The sequence below is a fragment of the Hypanus sabinus genome, chromosome 5, assembly GCF_030144855.1.
Source record: "Hypanus sabinus isolate sHypSab1 chromosome 5, sHypSab1.hap1, whole genome shotgun sequence".
NCBI classification, from domain to species: domain Eukaryota; kingdom Metazoa; phylum Chordata; class Chondrichthyes; order Myliobatiformes; family Dasyatidae; genus Hypanus; species Hypanus sabinus.
In genome coordinates, this window is record NC_082710.1 from 30,075,231 (window position 1) to 30,098,552 (window position 23,322).

At 39.0% G+C, this 23,322-nt stretch overlaps 1 protein-coding gene across 1 annotated transcript in view; it reads left to right on the forward strand.

Moving 5' to 3' along the window:
- snx2 (sorting nexin 2) overlaps positions 1-23,322 on the forward strand; it is a 48,840-nt gene that overhangs the window by 13,525 nt on the left and 11,993 nt on the right. The window contains exons 7-12 of the mRNA XM_059969657.1: positions 1,676-1,754; positions 6,635-6,710; positions 16,782-16,895; positions 17,134-17,227; positions 19,513-19,718; positions 21,631-21,774. Of these exons, the coding sequence (XP_059825640.1) occupies positions 1,676-1,754; positions 6,635-6,710; positions 16,782-16,895; positions 17,134-17,227; positions 19,513-19,718; positions 21,631-21,774 (713 nt within the window). The remainder of the gene's footprint in view (positions 1-1,675; positions 1,755-6,634; positions 6,711-16,781; positions 16,896-17,133; positions 17,228-19,512; positions 19,719-21,630; positions 21,775-23,322) is intronic.

Sequence of the window (23,322 nt, forward strand, 5' to 3'; positions counted from 1 at the left end):
GTTTCTTAGTTTCGTACAGTTGGTAGTATTGAGTTTTCTCGTGGAAATGATTAGCTTAAACCTTTGTTCATCTATGTTGTTGGTGACTTAATGAAGCTAGAATATAAAGCTTTCTGCTTTTGTAAGCAAACTAGATTTGTAATAAATCTAAAAATTGAGAACAAGTAGTCTTAAATTGTATTAGCATCAAATAAGAACCAATACAAATTGAAAGGAAATTGACAGCTATTTTGCATCTATCCGTTCCTTGGGCCTTGTTGAAGATAGTTACTCTTGAGCTATGTTTTCACATGCATTTAGGTTGACAGCTCATTCTAGTGGTTTTATTTCTATTGTTTGAGTATGAGCGGAACACTTATTTTGGTTATGGGAGTGGAAGGGCCGAAGCCCTTTTTGTTAATACCGTATTGCAATTTTGCTTTGGCTTTAATACTTAAAGGGCAATCAAGTTGTGACTATCTTATTAACCAAATTTTTTGAAGTTTTCTTTTTAATTTATTTAATTTTTAAAAATTATAGAGGGTTTGAGGTTAAGAGTCTATACAAGTTCTTATCATAGGTCTTTAGTGGTGGGGTGTTAAGGGAGAAATATGACTCAGTTCAGGAAGAATACAAGGCCATCGTCTACTGTAATGAAAACTTCTTTTTATCAGCAACTTCTGACACGTGCATGGTTAGTGGAATAGCAAGTCCTGAAGTTGATATTAGCAACTTTTTTTTTTCCTTTGCGGTGTGTGTTTTCTGGCTGTTAGTAGTATTCAGTCATTTCCTGGCTGTTTTCAAAGTCATTGGCTGAAGTCAATAAATAGATTTAACTTTGAAACAAGTAGCTTGCAGTGTTAACCATGCTGAATGAAGCATAATTGATTTTTTGAATGCTCTATTAAATGAATTACTGCACTTTCTGATCTTAAGCTGTGAGATGGGAGGGAATGAGTGTACAACTTCTGTGCATTTTAAATTAAAATTTTGGTGTCTATCAACTTCCAGCATTGACAATATTTCTGTGTCAACTGTAAACTTGATCTTCACTCTTTAGCAGAAAATACAACACACTGGTTTGCTCTCAAGGGGATTTGTTGTCAACCAGCTAGATAACCTCACTGTGTGGCAGTTTTACTTGATTACAAATATCAGTGGGGATGAAAGTCTTTGATTTCAGCAAATACTGGAAATCTGGAATAAAAACAAAATATTGATGCTTTGTGTCTGATATCCTTCAGGACATGAAATTTTGCTTTATCGTGTAATAGTAAAGTCTATCCAAATGCAATTTGACTTGGTTAGCTGTCTTCTCAAAAGGCATACTTAATATTCCTTTTAGAAAGATTGGTTCCTCTCTTTTGAGTGGTGTATTTCATTGTAAACTATTGTTTCTGACTCTTACACAATTCTTTTTGAATTTGATTATAGACCAAAATACTGAACAGGAAATCTAAAGTTCTAAATCTAGTTGTCTTTGAGCTTTGCAGAGAAAAGTATCAATTAGAGTCACTCTTTATCCTTCTAACTTGGTAATTATCAGAATTATCCTTAACTAAATTAACACCTTTTCTGTCATATTACCACAGTAGGGCAAATTGAATTAATTGTCTTTGACAAGTGTTCTCTAAAATGGGATCACCATTTAATGGTACATCGTTTTGAAATTGGAATTTTTTTTCTATTCTGAAAGGTATGACCAAAGTCAAAGTTGGAAAAGAAGATCCATCATCAGCTGATTTTGTGGAAAAGAGGAGGGCATCATTGGAAAGGTAAATTGCTTTGGAACAAATCTGTAAATTTTTAAGAATTCCAAAGGTGGCTCAAATTTGAAGGCTGACATACTTGACATTCTGACTATAGAATTTAACCATTTTGTCATCACTACTCTATCTGCCCTTCCATAGCATTGTTAAGAGGCTTGATCTTTGATTAGCACAATGGATTTTACACTGAATCTATAGAAGTGAGGCAAAATATCAATGAGGTCATGGGCCATATACAAATTACAGAGGAACAGCTGTTTGTTGAGCCAAATTAGGGTGAATGAATCCCCAGAGCCTGACAAGGTGTTTCATGAGACCTTATGGGAGGCTAATGAAGAAATTGCTGGGGCCTTGGCGGAAATATTTGTAAACATCCTTGACAATGGGTGAGGAGCCAAAGGATTGGAGAATAGCTGAGGTTGTCCCTTTGTTTAAGAAAGGCTCTTAAGGATAAGCCAGGAATTTTTAGGCTGGTGAGCCCAACATCAATAGTGGGAAAAGTTATTGAAAGGTATTCTAAAGAACCAGATATCCAAGGATTTGGATAGACAGGGACTGATGAGGTATAGTCAACACAGCTTTACGTTTGATAGGTTATGCTAAGATCGGTTAGTCGACTTTTTCGAGGAAGTTACCAGGAAGGTTGATGAAGGAAAGGGAGTGGATGTTGTCAGTGTTGACTTTAGCAAGGCTTTTGACAAGATCCCATGAGAAGCTGTTCAAGAAGGTTCAATTGCTTGGCATTCTGGATGAGGTATTAAATTGGATTAGTCATTGCCTACGCGGGAGAAGCTAGAGAGTGGTAGTAGATGGATGCCTCACTGACAGGTGGCCTGTGACGTGATGTGCTGCAGGGATTGGTATGAGTCGGTTGTTTGTCATCTATATCAGCGATCTGGATGATTGTGTAGTAAACTGGATCCGCAAATTTGCAGATGGCTGTGAGGAAGGCTATCAAAGCTTGGAGCAGAATCTGGACCACCTGGAAAAAATGGGCTGAAAAATGGCAGATGGAATTTAATGCAGACAAGTGTTGTACTTTGGGAGGACAAGCCAGAGAGGATTTGCACAGTGGACAGTAGGGCACTGAAGAGTGCAGTAGAACAGAGGGATCTTGGAATTCAGATCCATAATTCCTTGAAAGTAATGTCATGGGTAGATAGTTGTGAAGAGTCTTGACACATTGGTCTTCATAAATCAATGTATTGAGTATAGGCATTGAGAATTTATGTTGAAGTTGAATGAAATATTGATGAGGACTAGTGTGGAGAAATGTTTGCAGTATTGGTCACCTATCTACAGGAAAGACTTCAAGAAGACAGAAGAAGTGCAGAGAAAATTTATAAGGATATCGCCAGGATTTGAAGACCTGAGTTACAGGGAAAGATTGAATTGGTTTGGATTCTATTCCCTGGAGCATGGTGAATGAGAGGAGATTTGATAGTGGTATATAAAATTATGAGCAGTATAGACAGGCGAAATGTTTTGTTTCCACTGAGATTGTGTGAGACTAGAACTAGAGATCATCACTTAAGGGTGAAAGGTGCAATGTTGAAGGGGAACATGATCAACTTATTCACTGAGAGGGCAGTGGTAGTAAGGCAAGCACTACTAGTGGAAGTGATGGATTTGGATTTCATTTTAACATTTAAGAGAAATTTCAATAGCTACATGGATGGAGGGCTGTGGTTGGGGTGCAGGTTCATGGATAGGCAGATTAAGAGTTGGGACTAGATGGACCATAGGGCCTGTTTCTGTCCTGTAGTGTTCTATGCCTCTATGATACAGAAGTTAATTAGCAAGCATGGGATTTTGTCAAGTGAGGCAGGCCAAGTTAAATTTGCAGACAGATACGCTGAAAATTAATTCATGTGCTCACTGATGTTGAATGTCATTAGGTGCAGAGGTCAGTCCAGACATATCTAGAATTAAAGTTAACAATTACTGGCTTTCAGAAATCTAGCAAAGTATCACAGAACTTTATCTGTCCTGTGCATTCACTTGCAATTGTTGCTTTTTAAAATAAATAATTGAGTGATTTATAATTGGAAATATTGCATAAGTTCATCAACTAAATAAACCTGGAAATTTAACCTTGGTTAATTCTTGGTGTTATCTGACATCTACTGGAATATCTGAAGTTAGAACAGTGGAATAACCATTGCAAGATCCCCCAAATTAAACTTTGATCTATGGTACTATTTGCTATTTCTATCTATATTGTGCATTACAGTGCACTAGAAAAGTGAATGTGGCAATGAAATTCAACTCTTGGTAAAATACAAATTCTTAGATTGGAGCTGCAGATCAGGTGCCATTTGCTTTCAAGTGAACTGATTCTGGTGAATCAAACGAAGGAATCCTCTAACTTTGAACACATTCCTGTACTAACTTATTGGTTGTTTAACTGATTGGTTGTTTTAGCTGAATAACAGTTGCATTTTATGGAGAATTTGGTGATGTAATTTTGATAAACTATGTGGGATAATGGGCAGATTGTTAATTTCAGGATCATTTTGAGTAGTCGATCGTGGACTTTACAGGATTAATCCCTTGAGAGACATTCCTCTTCGATACCTTTATAGGCCACCTAGTATTTTTAATGTATTCAATTTTTGTGACTGGCAAGGCCAGCATTTTTAACATTCATCTGTAATAGCATTTGATGTTTGAACTATTGTGTTAGATTGTATAGTGAAAGTACTTCATGGAATTCTAGTATCTGGAAATATTTTAAAATTTGAGATGATACTACTTTTGGGTACTTGCTGTCCTTCAGTTTTTAAGGTGATTACGCACATCAGAAGTCACAGAAGACTTTAGATGATGCCTTTAGGTATATCATCAACTTGTGTGGAGGGAGTAAGGTTTAACATCATGGTTGTACATTTGGAGTTGCACTCAACCCCTGGAGTATTTTGTCATATTGCTGACGTACATTTTGAATTGGAGAAAAACTTTGAAGTTAGTGAATCTTTAACCTTATTAACTGTGACTTGTTTGCTGTCTGAGTCTCCCAAGGGAAATTATCAAAGAACCTTAATTTCGGTGGAAAAGTCAGGACTGATAAACCGTCTCCCCATTTTCTTGAAGCGTGAAACAAAACATGGTGGTAATAGTCAACCTGTTGAGACATGTTGGTGAAGGGAAAAATACTCAAATATTTGTGTTATGTCATTGACCTGAACTTGTTCTGATTTTATCTCCTGAAGCTTCTCTTAAACCTTCTTTCCCTTTTTGATATTTAAAAAAAAAACTACCCAACTCAATATTACAGATTTTTACTGAATATCTGTTTTATATATCTGCCAAATTGAATTGCAGTTGCTGTTATTCTGGGGGGGGGGGGGGGGGGGAAACTGCTACTTAACAGTTTTGGTTGTTTCTATCTACTAACTTTAGTATAGTTCATTCTGTTCCTTTGACTTCTGTTTTTCATCTACTTCACTTGTAAAGGGCCAGGAATAAGTGAAAATTAAATGTTTTCATGATTCTGAAGTAATTGTGATGAACTTTTAATTTTCAAATATATTCTTGATGCTCAGAAACTTGCAGCGTCCAAACATTTTAATTTGCAAAGAGCACCTATAGTTATTTTTGAATTAGACATGTAAGTTGAGTTTAGAAAAGGTTATTGCTGGTGGAATTTACCAGATATTTTTTGAAGTCGTGGAAGTGATTTGAGGAAACTTCTGTTAATAAATCCTGAAGATTTGTGACAAGACCCATAAAATTACATGCTATAAGGGAGAAACAATAAAAAGATTTAAAATAGACGAAGCTGTATTTTAAGAATGCTATTTGGCTTTCATGTATTTTCTATTTGCACTTTCTTATTGATGAAGGTATTTTAAATAACAAAGCCAGCTAGTGCTGTAAACCGCCATGAAGTCTAGGTTTCTTTGGACTTAATAGCTGGGCTTATTGTGCAATGTATAAGTGAGGGTCATGTGTGCCCAGGCTGATGCAACTTTGCACCCTCTTGCTGTAGCTGTATACCGATATCTGGAGAGAGGTGGAACTTTTGCAAAAGGTTATTCTGGAAGATGTCTGAAAACCTTTCTAAGCATATTTAAGAAGGGTATCAGACTTTGAATAATAGCATTGTTATTAAGGGCAAAGCAGTCAAGTTCTTTGAAAGGTAGATGGATTCAATTTTTAAACTAAAATACTCAGTGCTTTTAAAAGCTTACATTTCTATAGTGTAAATGATTTTGAGGCTGAGACCATGTAAACAAGGTTTTATTGGAGTGGGGTTGATGTGTTAGGAGTATTCAGATTGCATATGTGGGATCTACAGTTTGGCACTTGAGTTTGTAGGTAAGAGGTACCGTCATTGTTTAGTGAAGGTTTAATTTTCACTTAAATTTGAGCTTCTAGTTTTCTAGTTTTGAGTTAGTTTTATGAGGTAAATATCAGAATGCAGTTGTATTGGTTTGCAAACTGGAAATAAGGTTTTGGGATTTAGAATAGCACTAAGTACTTTTCCCTAGATGGAACCAGATTAAAATTTCTTTGAGCATGATTAATTTTGGCTCATCTTAATGTAATTGAGCTGCAGAACTTTGTAGTCTAGATATGAGACCTGTCTGGTATTTATCTTGACATGCTTTGATGTATGATATTTTGTGCACCTTGATGCACAGAATAAAAATTCCATTTCAGAAGAGTCTTGACATTTCTCTGCCCTTTTTTAAACTTGTTGATGTATCGAAAGGTCAGAGTCATTAATGCCTTTGTATTGTTGGCATCAAATGGAAGGTCTTGCATGAAAATCTAATCCATGGTTTATATGAAGAATTGACATTCAAAATACAGGAACTGTCTTAAGCACTAATTATGGATATTTGGACTCTGGACAAAGTATTATTAATTTTATATTGCAGGTATCTACAACGCACAATAAAACATCCAACCCTGTTGCAAGATCCTGACTTGCGGCACTTTTTGGAAAGTAGTGAGGTAAGTTTTAAGACCATTATTGTTGAGAGAACTTACTATGACTAGTGTTTCACCCTAGTTAAATAGATGCAACATTGCATTGTTCCAGAGGCCCGTTATCTTTGAAACGCTATCTGAACTTGGTCAGATGTGAAAAGTTGGAAATCAGTTGATAGGGTATGGTATACTCTTCAAGGTGGGAATAATTTTGTGCAGTATTCCAGTACTTGGGCTTCTACAGACAAGTTTTGACATTGGGGCAACAGACAATATGCTGGAGGAACTCAGCAGGTTAGGCAGCATCTATGTGTGGTGGGAGTAATAGTAGACATTTTGATCAAGAATCTGTATTAGGACTCGTACTACTGGGATAAGTGCAAATTTTTAAAAGTAAACATACCAAGGCTGACCTATTTACATCCAAGAATAGCTTCCCTCTACATGAGCAACTCTTCCTTCCCCACTAAAATGGAAATGTACTAGGGAGAAGACCAAAGTATAAAATTTAACTTTAATTGCCAAATGCTAATCTTCCATCAAACATTGACCCCTACGTCCAAGTAAATGTTGGTTCATGGAATTCAACATTTCATGGTAATCCTTTTATGTCCACTTGCAGATCAGCATCCTTTAGTATTGGGGCCCTGAGTATACTTTCAACTCCATTGGGCAACAATAATGTCAGACTTTCAAAACTTGTTTGTTTTTTTTTTCAAAATCCATTTGGAATAGACTTACCAGGTAGATAGAAAGTAAGTTCAAAGATGTCCTGCCAAAGAGTTTCAGCCCGAAATATCGACTGTACTTTTTTTTTCCCCAAAGATGCTGCCTGGCCTGCAGAGTTCCTCCAGCATTTTGTGTGTGTTGCTCAAAGATGTGCTTAAAGTTTGCTTGGGAAAAGTATTTTGGACTTAATAACTCCTGTGGCAATTCACTGGAGGAGCAGTGCTTTTGATAGTATTAAGTACTTTCTTGAAGCACTGTAGCAGAGAACCTCGGTATTACCTGCTTATCCCATCAAACGCTTGATTCATTTGTGATTTCCATGTTGACCTCAATCCCCAAACTTTGAAGTCCACCATCGTTGATTAGAATTGCCTGAGGAATTGTCCAATCCAGACAAGATGGGACTAGCAAATTCTCCATGACCTGTTTATTAGCAATCTGGGGTTCTGAAAATAGTCATGCGATCACTGATTGAATAAAGTGTTCTTTTAAGGAGTTGTCTATTGGTGGGTCCTCAAGTGGCTGCTAAAGGCCAATCTGGGATCCATGTTCTGGTACATTGTGGATTTGTTTAAGTGGTGAATATTAGAGTTTGGGTCTTTTGTTTGTTCATTCTCCTTTCACAGCTGCCACTAGTTCTCTGTGGCACAGCAGAGATTGGTTTTGTGTAACACAGCTCCCTCTTGAGCAGATTTCCCCTAGTTGCATCTATTGAGTGTTACGTCTTCCCAGGTTTTAGGTGTAATGTTGGATGACTTCAGGCTGATTTTACTGTTATTTTTGAAGCATTTCATTTGTCACCAGGGACTCTCTGATGTTTCAACTGAGCGTAAAGGATCTGTTTGGGGAGACATGAGTTGGGCATCTGAATGACAAGATCTATCCATTGGAGTTGTTTTGCCACGGTGGAAATGCTGTCCATGTTGCCCCTCTCCAGTATGCTGGTGTTAGTGCATCTGTCCTTCTAGGTGATCCTCAAAATCTTTGGTGGAATTGGTCCAGCACTTTCGGGTTTCGATTGTAGGTGGTCCGTTACTCAGCTGAATTATGGACCTGGGTTTTGAAAATGTCAGAGGATGATGCACTGGTTTTTGTCGTAAGATTCCATGGTAATTTCGAGACCAACTTCCACAGATCAGAATGGATTAGTACCATGCACCTCTTTAAGGAAAATGAAAGACACACAATTCTGCTGATTCTGGCAACCTTGAGTAACACATACAATGCTGGGGAACATGATGGGTCAGGCAGCATCTATAGAAGGAATTAAACAGCCAATGTTTTGGGGTGAGACCCTTCATCAGTCCCTATGAAGGACTTGTTTACTGTTTATTTCTCTCCATAAATACTGCCTGACCTGCTGAGTTCCTCCAGTATTTTGTGTGTGTTTAAGGAACTGAATTCTAGACCAATTATACTGACATCAGTGAGGAAAATGCTGGAATCTAGTTGGTAACAAGGCACACAAATAAAATTGGGTGAAGCTGACATTAAAGGGAAACATTTGGTATAATTATGAAATTTTGAGAGACTAGAAGGGAGGAGCGTCAACAAGTGTGGTGTACTTGGACTTCCATATAGATGTCACATGACATAATTAAACAGTCAGAACACTTTTTAGGAGCAATATCCTGTGCAGGTTAACCAGTCTTAACATTAAGAATTGACAAATAATATTTGGATTGGAGGCTGTGACAAGTAGGATGTGGAGATGTTACTATGAGCCCCAGCTGCCCAATCTATCAGTTTCTGGGAGTAATACATAGGTTTGTAAAATAGCCAAGTTTGCAGATAGACAATAGGTGCAGGAGTAGGCCATTTGGCCCTTCTAGCCAGCACCACCATTCACTGTGATCATGGCTGATCATACACAATCAATACCCTGTTCCTGCTCTCTCCCCATATCCCTTGACCCTGCTATCTATAAGAGCTCTATCTAACTCTCTCTTGAATGCATCCAAAGACTCTGCCTCCACTGCCTTCTGGGGCAGAGCATTCCACATATCCACCACTTTCTGGGTGAAAAAGTTCTTCCGCATCTCTGTTCTAAATGGCCTACTCCTTATTCTTAAACTGTGGCCTCTAGTTCTGGACTCACCCATCAGCGGGAACATGCTTCCTGCCTCTAGTGTGTCCAATCCCTTAATACTCTTTTATGTTTCAATCAGATCCCCTCTCATCCTTCTAAATTCCAGTGTATACAAGCCCAGTCGCTGCAATCTTTCAACATATGACAGTTCCACCATTCCAGGAATTAACCTTGTGAACCTACGCTGCACTCCCTCAATAGCAAGAATGTCTTTCCTCTAATTTGGAGACCAAAACTGCACATAATACTCCAGGTGGGGTCTCACTCTTTACTCCTATACTCAATTCCTCTTGTTATAAAAGCCAGCATGCCATTAGCTTTCTTCACTGCCTGCTGTACCTGCATGCTTGCTTTCATTGACTGGTGTACAAGAACACCTAGATCTTGTTGTGCTTCCCCTTTTCCTAACTTGACTCCATTTAGATAGTAATCTGCCTTCCTGTTCTTGTCACCAAAGTGGATAACCACATATTTATCCACATTAAACTGCATCTGCCATACATTTGCCCACTCACCCAACCTGTCCAAGTCACCCTGCATTCTCATAACATCCTCCTGACATTTCACACTGCCACCCAGCTTTGTGTCATCAGCAAATTTGCTGACGTTACTGTTAATCCCTTCATCTAAATCATTAATGTATATTGTAAACAACTGCGGTCCCAACACCGAACCTTGCGGTACCCCACTGGTCACAGCCTGCCATTCCGAAAGGGACCTGTTAATCGCTACTCTTTGTTTCCTGTCAACCAGCCAATTTTCAATCCATGTCAGTACTCTGCCGCCAATACCATGTGCCCTAATTTTGCCCACTAATCTCCTATGTGGGACTTTATCAAAAGCTTTCTGGAAGTCCAGGTACACTACATCCACTGGCTCTCCCTTGTCCATTTTCATAGAACTAGGTAGTGTTGAATTTGAGAAAAGTGCAGAGCCTTCTGTAATATAAATGGGCGGTGGGGGGGGGGGGGGGGAAGGCAGTATCTGTAGATGGTTTAAATGTCATATGGTAGGTCATGCGTCAGAAGAACGGATTGAATGATGTTCAGTGTCCATGTAGACTTTGGTTAATATGTATGCAAATACAGCTGACAATTAGAAAGGCAAATGGTATATTACAGAGGATATTAATGTTTTGCTTGAATTAGAACCTTGAGTGCTTCTGGTTTCTCAACTCAAGAAAGCATTCAAGAATTGGAAAATGAAGGTTTTCCATAGTTGTGGAAGGAGGAGGGAGTTGTTAAACAATCTAAGCCAATACACAGAATGAAAGGTGATCTAGATGTGTAAAAGTTCTTGTTGGAGAATTGGATTGAGAGTGATAATAAATCAGCCATGAATGAATGGCAGAGCAGTCTAGATGCTCCAAAGAAGCAGAATTGGGTCATATGTCTTAGGGTGTTATATCTAGATCATGATTAAGCTTCAAGTGTGGTACTATTTTGTATTCTCTACCCAAAAGAATTGTGGAGGTTTGATCGCTGAGTACATTCAGACAGAGCTATATGTTTTTTAGGGATTAATGGAGCAGAGAGCTATGGGCTGAAAGCATGGAAGTGGCACTGAGGTATGTGATCTTATGTTGTGAATGGAGCAGATACAAGGAGTAGAATTGACAACTTCTCGTTACGTTGTGTGGAGGCCGGATTGAAGAGCGTTGGCATATTGATACTGAAGTTGAGGTGTTGTCTAGTCTCAAAATACCAACAACACGTCGGCCAGGCAACATTTATAAAGCAACAATCAGCTCCCTAGGTTAATGTTTAGGCATACTACAGCCTTTTGGACTTGACGTTGAATTAACTATTTTGGATGACCTTTCCATTTTGTCAAGCAGGCTATTTCTGAACTTGGAGCAGTGTGTGCTGGGGTGATTGTCAAGTCAGTGGTATTTGAGCGGCTGGTTGGATTTAATAGGCAGGGTTATTGTTTCTGAGTGACCTTTAATGAGGGCTGTTTGTCATTTTGGCTGTTCCCTTCATGGATGCTGCTTACTTGCTGAGTTTTCCTGGCATTTTCTTTCTGATTTCTGGCAAAGGAACTTTAGAATTTCTGGTTAGTGCTGCAACTTGGACAAATTCCAAGCTCATGTCCAAACAATAAGACATAGGACCCGGCACGCCCCTCTGCAACTGGCTCGTGACTTCTTGTGATTAACAGATCACAATCAGTAGGCAACAACATCGACACTACAATTATTCTCCATGCTGATGCCATGCAAGATTGCATCCTCAGCCCTCTACTCCCTATATGGTCAGCTTCTGCTCTACTTCTTTGAATGACATCACTGGAGCGGGCCAGATCGCGAACAATAACAAGATACTAGAGGAAGGAGATAGAGAACCAAGTGGCATGGGATTGAGCCAGCTAAGTCTTCAGTGTCAACAAAAGAGCTGGTCCATTGATTTCAGAACACCTCAGTGTGAGCCTTTGCCTGTATCGTTGGTGCTGAAATGGGGATTGTTGAGAGCTTTTAAGTTTCAAGGTATGAGTATTGCCAACAGTTTGTTCTAGTCCAGCCTCATGGACGCTATGGCCAGTAAAGCACACCAGTGCCTCTACTTAGAAGGATAAGGAAATTTATATTCCTTAGTTATTTCCTTGGTTATTTATATTATTCATCGATGGGCCCTTCTGGCCCTTTGAGTCGAGCCACGCCACCCCAGCAACCCCCGACAGCCCTGATTAACCCTAACCTAATCACAGGACAATTTACAATGACCCATTAACCTACCCGTTACAGCTTTGGACTGTGGGAGGAAACTGGAGCACTTTAGGAAAAACCCATGCATTCCACAGGGAGGTCACGCAGAGACATACGGATGGCACCAGAATTGAGCTCCATACTCCGCTCTGAACTGTAATAGCATTGCACTATCCTTTACACACCATGGTGCCCATATGTCCCTCACCATATTGCAGATAGACCATAGAAAGCATCCTTTCAAAATTCATCAGATCTTGGTACAGCAGCGGTGCTGCCCAAGACCACAAAGAATTGCGGAGTTGTGAACGCAGTCTAATCTATCACTAAAACAAGCTTCCTCCATTAACTCTTGTTTTCATTTCTAACTGCCTTGTGAAAGCAGCCAAGATAATGAAGAACTTACACAGTGGTCAATTCTTTCTTCTTCCTCCTTCCCAATATGCAGAAAATACAAAAACATATCCACCAAGTTCAACGTGAGGAAATCTGCAGATGCTGGAAATTCAAGCAACACACACAAAATGCTGGTGGAACACAGCAGGCCAGGCAGCATAGATAGGGAGAAGCACTGTCAACGCTTCGGGCCAAGACATCGACAGTGCTGCTTATAGATGTTGCCTGTCCTGCTGTGTTCCACCAGCATTTTGTGTGTGTTATCCACGAAGTTCAATGTCAGATTCTGCCCTTTTATAAACATGAGATTGGACCTCTTGAACCACAAAAAGATGAACTCATGATTTTGCAGACCACCTTATTGTGGTGCATGCAATTTGCTTAACTGCATTGCACTTTCTCTAACTGCAACTAAATTTTTTTAATATTTTTCCATTTTTTTGTATTACTGTGATGCATGTGGAATGTCAGATGGCATGCAAACAAGAGCTTTTCATAGAATCAGTACCTGTCAATAATAAACCAATTACCAATTAGGCTTCACTCAGTTAGACGTTCCTTCTATTTCCCACCCTCTGCCTTATGTAATTTGAAATTTGTCTAGTTTTTGAATTTTCCTTGCTTTGAAGAGATTAATGGTTTCACTCCAAAGATGCTTCATGAACTCCTAAAAATTGTCTGTTTTTTTAAAGTATATTGAGACATCAATTTTTTTGCTACTTCAGAAAGGTTTCATCAGTATTGTAAAAATGGTCAGGAGTTAATATTATTTACCTCTGGTGAATCAAGTTGTTCACTTGAGGAAAAGTAAATTACCCTTTTTCATCCAGCATTTGCTTTGAGTAACAATCATTTCTTGTAGTTGCAATTATAAATATCAGACTTACTCGTCTGTGATGCATAGCTCTAGATACATTTTTGTCTCATTAGTTATTTTCCATTCTTGGCATACTTGTCAGTTTGCTTCAAATCACAACTTTTGGTGGGGGAGGGGAAGCTACAATTAGCACATCCAGCAACATAAGCCAGTTTTGTAAATCTAAATGTTCCAGTGTAAATCTAACAGCATCACATACCTCTCCAGCAAAATCTTGCCCATGTAATGAGAACATCTCAGTGTGCAGTCAACTTAACCATGAAATTACTTTCCATCCAGTCAAATCAAGTTCAAGTTTATTGTCACTTGAATATACATGTACAACGAAATGAAACAGTGTTCTAGACCATGGTGCATCCTAAAAGCCTATGGAAAAATAGCACTTGAAACAAAATATAATTCAAAATGTATGCAGCACAAGCAAGCAGTACTGTATAGAGTAAAACATGCTGACCATATATAACCATATAACAATTACAGCATGGAAACAGGCCATCTCGGCCCTTCTAGTCCGTGCGGAACGCTTACTCTCACCTAATCCCACTGACCCGCACTCAGCCCATAACCCTCCATTTCTTTCCTGTGCATATACATATCCAATTTTACTTTAAATGACAATACCGAACCTGCCTCTACCACTTCTACTGGAAGCTCATTACACAGTTACCACTTTGTGAGTAAAGAAATTTCCCCTCATGTTACCCTTAAACTTTTGTCTCCCAAGTCTCAACTCATGTCCTTTTGTTTGAATCTCCCCTACTCTCAATGGAAAAAGCCTATCCACGTCAACTCTATCTATCCCCCTCATAATTTTAAGTACCTCTATCAAGTCCCCCCTCAACCTTCTATGCTCCAAAGAATAAAGGCCTAACTTGTTCAATCTTTCCCTGTAACTTAGGTGCTGAAACCCAGGTAACATTCTAGTAAATCTTTTCTGTACTTCCTCTTATTTTGTTGACATCTTTCCTATAATTCGGTGACCAGAACTGTACACGATACTCCAAGTTCGGCCTTACCAATGCCTTGTACAATTTTAACATTACATCACTGCGACCACCAAGTGACAAGACCTGGATGGTTGCAGGGTATTCATTAGTCTCACCGTCTTGAGGGGAGAATCTGTTTCACGGCCTGGCAGTCTTGGTCCTGATGCTCTGCACCGCCTTCTAGGTGGTGGTGGGCTCTTCGTCTGCAACACTCCCAGTAAGAGTCACAGATAGGGGGAAGGGAGACTCTGGTGATACGCTTGGAGGTTTTTACTCTGTAGGGTTTTGTGGTATGATGCCTTGTAGTCTCCATACCACACCTAGCTCCTGTAGAAGGCTGTTAGAATCTGGGTGGGGAGCCTTGCACACCTCAATATCTTCAGAAAATGTAGTCTCTGCTGTGCTTTTTGACTAGTGACGAAGTGTTATGGGTTCAGCTTGGATCATCCCTTACGTGCACACCAAGGAACTTTGTACTCTTCACTCTTTCTATAGCAAAACAATGATGTGCAATGGAGAATGGTTAACCTGTACTTTCCTGAAGTCCACAATCATTTCTTTTGCCTTGTGCACATTGAGACTTGGGTTGTTGTTGTCACACCATTTGACAATCCTCTCAACCACCTCCTCTGTAATGCAGCTCATCATTGTTGCCTATGAGGCCAACCACTATAGTATCATCACTGTACTCAATGCGATTTGAGTGGAATCTGGCAGTGCGGTCATGAGTCATAGGTGAGCTGAGCACACAGTCCATGGGGGTGAGGGAAGTGCTCAGTGTGATGGAGCTTGAGATGTCTCTGCCAATTCAGACTGACAGCGGTTGTTCAGTTCAGAAGTCTGAGATCCAGTTACAGAGAGATGTTTTATCCCACCAAGAACAGTTCATCCACCAGGCTTTGATGGATGATTGTGTTAAACACAGAGCTGAAGTTGGTGAACAGCATCCTGCTGTATGAGGCATTGTTTTCGAGCTGAAACAGGGCACTGGAGGGCGGAGGCTACGGCATCATCAGTGCACTGATTTGAACGGCAGGTGAACTGGAAAGGTTCCATTGTAGCTGGAAGATGGGATTTTATATGATCCATTACCAGCTGCTCAAAACGCTTCAGGTTTGTTGAAGTCAGGACCGTTTACGCTGGTTACCATTGCTCTCATGAACACTGGCGTGATGGTGACTACGCTGTGGTCTGCAGGAATGATAGACTGTTTCAAAGAGATGTTAACAATGTCTGTTCACACCTCTGTTAGCTGATCTGCACCAACCAGATACGTTGGCCGGCCCAGCGGCTAGAATCCTCCTCACCCCGGCTGTGGCCAGAGAGGGCGCTCATTCCTTGGGGAGAAGGGGCTCCCCTCAATGTCACATTGTTTAATCCATCAAATCGTTCATAGGCTCAATGCTTTCATGCCTTCTATCAGGAAGGGAGGTGTCACTGCCATTGAGGTACAGGGTGGTCTTGTAATCTGCTTTGGTTTGAATACCCTGCCGCATGTGCCACGTGTCCCTGTTGTCACAAAGGTGTTTGTGAATTTTCTGTGCATTGTTGTGTTCTCCCTTCCAGATGGCATGGGAGAGCGTAGCTCTTGCTGACCCTAGAGATGTCCTGTCCCCCAATCTGAAGGCAATGTCCTGAACCCTAAGCAGTGCATAATTATCTACAGTCAGCCATGGTGTCAGGTTCGCCCTGGCACTGTAGTGTTTAATCGTGGTAAAGTTCTCAGCGCATTTTCCTATGTAGCCAGTCACTGATCCCACATATTCATCAATGCTGATGTGATGATTGTAGGTATCTGCCTCCCTGAATATGCTCCAGTCCGTGCATTTGAAACAGTCCTGCAAAGCTGAAGTGCACCATTTGGCCAGGTCCTGATCTTCCCATAAACTGGTTTGATTCTTTTAAACAGTGGTTAACATGCAGGGATTAGCAAAATGGATATGTAGTCTGAGTATCCGAGGTGAAGGTGAGGGACAGCCTTGTAGGCTCCATTAATGTCGGTATAAACCAGGTCTAATATATCATCTCCTCTGGTTGTGAAATTTGATGGTAATTAATAGATTAATACTGAAAGCAGGTTTAATGTTTTGAGTTGATACTGCTAAATGGGATTGAACTGTCTGTTTATAAATGGCAATATGCTATTTGGGTTTTATGAAGGTTAATGGGACATTTTGGTAAGCTACCATAAGAGTGTTGAATTTTGTATACAGACATGCCTGAGAGAAGAAAATGGTATTGGCCTTGTACTTTAACTATATATCTCCAATGCTTTTCACAGGATAGCTCACCCTTATTTGTCATTCAATTCTAGCTGCCTCGTGCGGTTAACACCCAGGCTCTAAGTGGTGCAGGCATACTGAGGATGGTGAACAAGGCTGCTGATGCTGTCAACAAAATGACAATCAAGATGAATGAATCGGATGCAGTAAGAGCTGATATTTGAACCTGATTAATGAGTTGAATTAATGAGATTTTCCAGTTTCTTTCTAAGGGTAAAAAGACAGTGGGATGGATAACTATTTGCTTATTTTGTCTCTGATTCAGTCAAATTGTGTAAACTATGACCACAGTTAATTTGTTTTCCCTTAAAAGTGATTTACTGATAGTAACATAATTTGTAATGATTTGCTCTTGGTAAATTAACTCCATTCTTCATCTGACAGTGGTTTGAGGAAAAGCAGCAGCAATTTGAAAACCTCGACCAGCAGTTAAGAAAACTACAAAACAGTGTTGATCTCCTGGTCTGCCACAGAAAAGGTGTGTACATTCTGAGTCTTAGATTCTTCCTCAATAGATTTAGCCTGTTAAATTTATTGCACATCTTGCATATCTAACTTTCAATTATCTTCTACAAACTTCACTTAAAATTAGGAAAAGGTTACTGCAGTTATTTTTTTGCAAGTGATCATCGGCTATAGAAATTTCATAATAGTTAAGTGTCAAAGTGGCACCTAGAAAAATTGAATTCTGCTAAATTGTAGAGTTTAAAAGTCATTATATTTTTGTAATTATGAAATCACTAGATTGTTCTCTAATCCAGTCATTAGTTCTACTAATGACTATACCTGGTTTGACTTGATTTCAGATCTACACACCAGCAACACACAATAAACCTAACAAGTCTCTTGGTTCAAAGCTTGTTGAAGATGCAATTAGTCATTTTGAAAAGAGACTTCTATTGCACTGTAAATGATTACAGGACAGCAAAGTTAACTGTAGTTACCCTATCTGATTTGATGTCTAGATAATGCCTTGTTCATGTTCTTTTGTAACACAAAATGGTCAGGCAGCATCTATGGATATGAATAGGGAAATCAGATTCTGATGGAGGGGTCTTGACCCAAAATGTTGACTCTTTATTCTACTTCATAAATGCTGCTTGACCTGCAATGTTCCTCCAGCATTTTTTGGGTGTTACTGTGGATTTGCAGCATCTGTAGAATCGCTTGTATTCACGTTCTCTTGCATTTAGTTTCTTTTCCTGTATTATCACTATTAATCAAAGTGGAAGTGAGGTTTGACCGTAAAATCATAAGATACAGGAGCAGAATTAGGCCATTTGCCCCATCAAGTTTGTCAGCCATTTCATCATGGCTGATGCATTTTCCCTCTCCACCCCAATCTGCTACCTTTCCCCCTTATCCCTTCATGCCCTGACAAATCAAGAATCAACCTCTACCTTGCATATCTCTGTTCTAAATAGACCTCCCTCTATTATGAGACTGCGTCCTCTGGTCTTAGACTCTCCCACCATAGGAAATATCCTCTCCATGTTCACTCTTATCAAGGCCTTTCAACATCCAATAAGTTTCAATAAGACCCCCTCCCACCACCATTCTTCTGAATTCCAGAGTGTGTGGGCCCAGAGCCATCAAATGCTGCTCATATGATAAGCCTTTTAATCCAAGAATTATTTTCATGAGCTTCCTTTGAACCTGTCCAATGTCAGCTCATCCTTTCTTAGAAAAGAATAACTGTTCACAATACTTCAAGTGAGGCCCAGTCAGTGCCTTATAAAGCCTGAACATTGCATCCTTTCAATGACATTGTGAAATAGTACAGTGGTAGGCTATTTGTGTCTGCAGAGTATCTAGAGTGGACAACACTCTTCCATTTTGAGGTGAACTAGTTTTGTATTGAAATTGTGCTTCTAAATTTGGTATAACTGTTGCAATGTTGTCCTTTTCTGCCATTTTCAGATTTTTGACCACAGTCAAAAGTCTGTAGTCTTTCTTCTCCACCTCAATGGTACCATTTTGAAAGGCCTAAAACACATCATTAAATTCTAGCCAAATGTGAATGGCTTGTCTTATGAAGTAAATGGGGACTTAAAGTGTGGCTAACAGGAATGCAAGAGGAAAAAATTTTCAAGTATAATACTGAATTTAAATAGTTGTATGTTAATGAAAAGCCCTTTGCCAGCTTGGTCTGGGTTGAATATTCTACCCAACTGTTTTCTTCCTATTCTCTTACTGCTCTATTTCATGGGCTTTATTTTGAATGTTAATGGGGGATTTCATGGATGGCTTGGATCTTGTATTCAGAGCATGGTCATTGGATGTTAAGCATTCGCACTCATTTTGCCATTACTTTTATTTGCTCCCAAACAGCTGCTGGAAATTTTCTCACCAGTTAAGTTGTCTTATAGTACTAAGTTTATCCTTTCAAATGTAACATTTGCAATCTCTGTCAATACAGCTGGCAGCTCTACAAGTTTGCACTTCAGCAATACCAAATGAACTTTCCCTGTACTGGGTCTTTGATAGCATATAGTTTATCAGTGGTTGGCATAGTTTTCTCTTGGCAACACTAATGCAAAACGTACTTCAGTACCATTGGCATGTGTGGATCTTTTGACTAATTCTACCTGACATTTATATAATCAAACCAAAATGATGTTCAGCCATCAAATGATCAAGAGTACTCCAGAGAAGTAAAATGGTTTGACCCATATTGGAAGAATAATAGTTGCTTTGCAAGTTTTAGCCTAATTTTAAATTGGTTTAATGCTTGATGGTATATGCAAATCACCTTTTGTCTAGAACTCTCAGTCAACACAGCTGCTTTTGCCAAGAGTGCAGCCATGCTGGGTAACTCGGAAGATCACACTGCTCTGTCACGAGCCCTATCACAGTTAGCAGAAGTTGAGGAGAAAATAGACCAGCTTCACCAAGAACAAGCAAACGCTGACTTCTACTTATTTGCAGAGCTTCTAAGCGATTATGTTCGACTCATCACTTCTGTAAAGGTAAACTGTTTGCAGATTTTGAATTCTAGTGGTTTTTCACCAGCTAGATCCATGAGATATTAAGTGACTCATATAGTTTCATATAATTTTTAACTTGAATAATACAGTTAAATTGACCTCTACACTACAACCAGAACAATAGTCATAAATTCATCATGAACAAAAGAACTACACTTGAGATTCTCTGAATAATTAGAATGCTGTGAAATCTGTTTGCATAATGTTATGTTGGTTAGTACAGATTTTATCTTGGATGCTGCACTTGGATGTTGGTGTTCATGTTCTGATTTCAAAATATAGAAGTTTCAATTCCAGAACACTTTCATGATTATGTGGGAAAATCATCCGCAAATATTATGTTCAATTGACTTTTGGAGGCTTCTTTGGAAACTGCAGTTGTTAAATGGGATAAGCTAATAGCAGAGGGGACATTGCAAAATTATCCTTGCATGTTTTCAACTTGCATAAGGTTTCATAAAATTTTAATCAATTCAGCAAATCACCAGGATAGAAAATTGGTTAATTCAAAAAATGAGGTTATGTTCAAATTTCTGGAGCTTTCAGTGACTTAATCTAGTTGTGCAAGATGTAATTTTGCTGCATTCCCTTTTAAAAATATGGATTTCTGAGTGGCTGCATAATCTCAGATACCCCGTACAGTCTTTAATGCATTCTAATTTCATTTTTAACATGAGCGAACATCAGCAGATTGAGATGAAGTTCACAGTAGTACCAAAAAGTGCAGGATGTGAATAAATTCAAAAATGATATTGCTGAAAATATTTTTAGCTGAATACTAATGGATCCAATAATGTATGTTGTGACCAGTCAAATTACTGGTGTGTCTGCTCAAGTGGATGGATCTTTAGAACCTTGAGTTGATTGTCAGGACTACACAAGCTCAGTATAGATAGTTGATGTGCACATTCTGACTGCACCTTGTGCTTCACTAGGTAGGTCTCATAACAGCTTTATCGGTGTCCATGCGTTCAACTTGCTGTAATTCAGTACCAATGAGAACTGCCTAGCAATAAGAATAATGTGATTCATTCGGTGGATAGAGTGTGCAGGTGCAAATGCATATTCTGGGAAGGATAATGGCTGTTTCTGTGATGACATGGATAGTTAAGATTTTAATTTAAATTTGATGTGTTCAAAAAATGGGAATAAGGTTGAATTAGAATTGAGATTATTTTCCTTGTTAAGGTTGATGCATGGGCAATTAGCCTTTTAAGGAAAATTTGATATTGGAATAGACATAATACAAAGCTATAGGTAAAGGAATTGGTTTTGTTCCTGGTTATTTCTTATCCCTTCTGGGCAGCTAAGTATCATAAGTGACAAAGGTAACTAGTTCTTTGCTCCTATATTAGCTGTTTGAAAGGACTGTCCTTTTAGTCCATTTTGAGGTTGTTTTACTGTTTCAGCATTACTGGTTAAGATTTTATCCTTCATTTATTTTCTGATCTCTTGTTCATTTGCCAGTCACCTTAAATACATTCAGGTTCATCTTTATCCTTATTCCATTTGTGTCTATTTAAACATCAAATCTCTACCTTTTTAACGTGAGAACAGCTTCCAGCTTTGTTTCTCTACCCAGCTGCTTCTTTACGTCTTCCCTCTAACATACTTCTACCCGAATTGTACAGTGGAGCTGACAAGTTGTAAAGTTTAATGTAACATGTTGTTTCAGCCGTCTTCTCGACTTGTGTGTCAGCTTTAGATTTGTCCACTGTTCCCACATTTCCTTTTAAAATAGCATTATTTGCTTGCAGTGGCCTTTCTCAGTCTCATTGTCTCTGCACATCCTTAATCAGTGTGATGAGACTAACGTACAATTGCTGGATTTATAAAATTGGCTTTCAAAGGTAAACTTGTTCAACAAGTTGCATTAAGGATTTTTTTGCTATAGGGTGTGTTTGATTATCGAATGAAGTGCTGGCAGAAATGGCAAGATGCACAGGCCACACTGCAAAAGAAAAGGGAAGCTGATGCTAAACTTCAGTATGCGAATAAACCTGACAAATTACAGCAAGCGAAAGAAGAGATAAGAGAAGTAAGTATTTTTTCTACCTGACTATTCTTAGCAAAATAATGCACTTTTTAAAAGGGAAATGTATAAAATGCAATATTATATTTACAATGCACTTCCTGAAACTTAGACAATTCTCTTCCAGGCACCCAAAAATCCACAGTTAATGAGTAAGAATGCTGTTCCATCTGCTTGTTCTCTTGTCTAGCTGCCCAGTTGTTAAACAAGAATTGCAAAGTACAATGCCTGGTATGAGATGTGTAGAGAATGGCCAAAGTAAACATTGTTCCCAGCTGAGAAATCAATTGGAATATAGAAATTGCAAAGACATTAAAGTTGCTGTTTACAGCAAAAGTCAAAACATGCCAAAAAAAGGACAAGAAGCATGGAGAAACTGTTGCTATAAAGAAATTGAGTTAGACAAATGGGACTTAGTCTAACAAGTCTAGTGGACCTGCTAGAACGGTCCAGTAAAAGATGTCTGCAAAATGTGAATGGTTTTGTTGTGATCTAATCACAAATTGGAATTTGGCAAATAGAAAATGAACTTCCTTCAGCAAATGTTGGTCGGCTTTTAACTGAATGAAGATTAAATTGTGCTGCTGATGCATTGGCCAGAAAGCAAGGTGATAGAATGGTTTGCAGGTGATTGGATGCACCCTAGTTTGAGTTGGCTATTAATGAAATGTGTGCGGAAACATGGGTGGCGCATGAGGACTTGAGCATGGATGTTACATCCTTTCTCTCAGATAAAAGGATAAAACACAACTTGTACAGGCCAATCACTGCAACCTTAAATGTTTTAATAATCTTCAGGATTGAAGAACATTCATGTGGAACAGAAATGCGGAGAAATTATTTTAGGCAGGATGTGGTAGAACTGTGGAATTTGTTGCCTCGACCAGCTGTGGAGGCCAAGTCACTGTGTACATTTAAGGCAGAGATAGATAGGTTCTTGATTAGCCAGGGCATCAACGGATTTGGGGAGAAGGCAGGGGAGTGGGGATGACTGGAAGAATTGGATCAGCCCATGATTGACCGAACAGACTTGATGGGCCAACTTCTCCTGTATCTTATGGTCAGTGACAAAACAAGCAGTCACTTGAGCAAATGTGAATGCATTTGGGGGGAAGCCAGTGTAGAAATGATAGGCAAGTAGTGTAAAGCTAGAGCTTTTTGAGACTTTTTTAAACTTGGATTTTCAAAGGGCATTTGAGGTGCTGTCTAGTAGACCATGCATCAGTACTTCAGCTTGTGGAATAAAAGGATTTGAAGCAGCATGGATAGAAAATTAGTTAAATAAACAGTGGAAATAAGTGTTTATTTTGGACTAGATCAGTGCACAGCTATGCCTTTCCATGATCTGTATGAAAACTATAGCTTACATTGACTGCAATATGGTACTGTGCACAATTTCTAAATTAGCAGATGCCACCTTTAAAGCATGAGTTGAAGTAATGGAGGATAATTCCTATCAGGTTGAATGGGAAGCTATGAACTTGAAATTTTAAGTAGATAAATGATTGCATGCAAGTAAAGCTAAGAAGGCAAATTGAATGTTGGCCAACATTA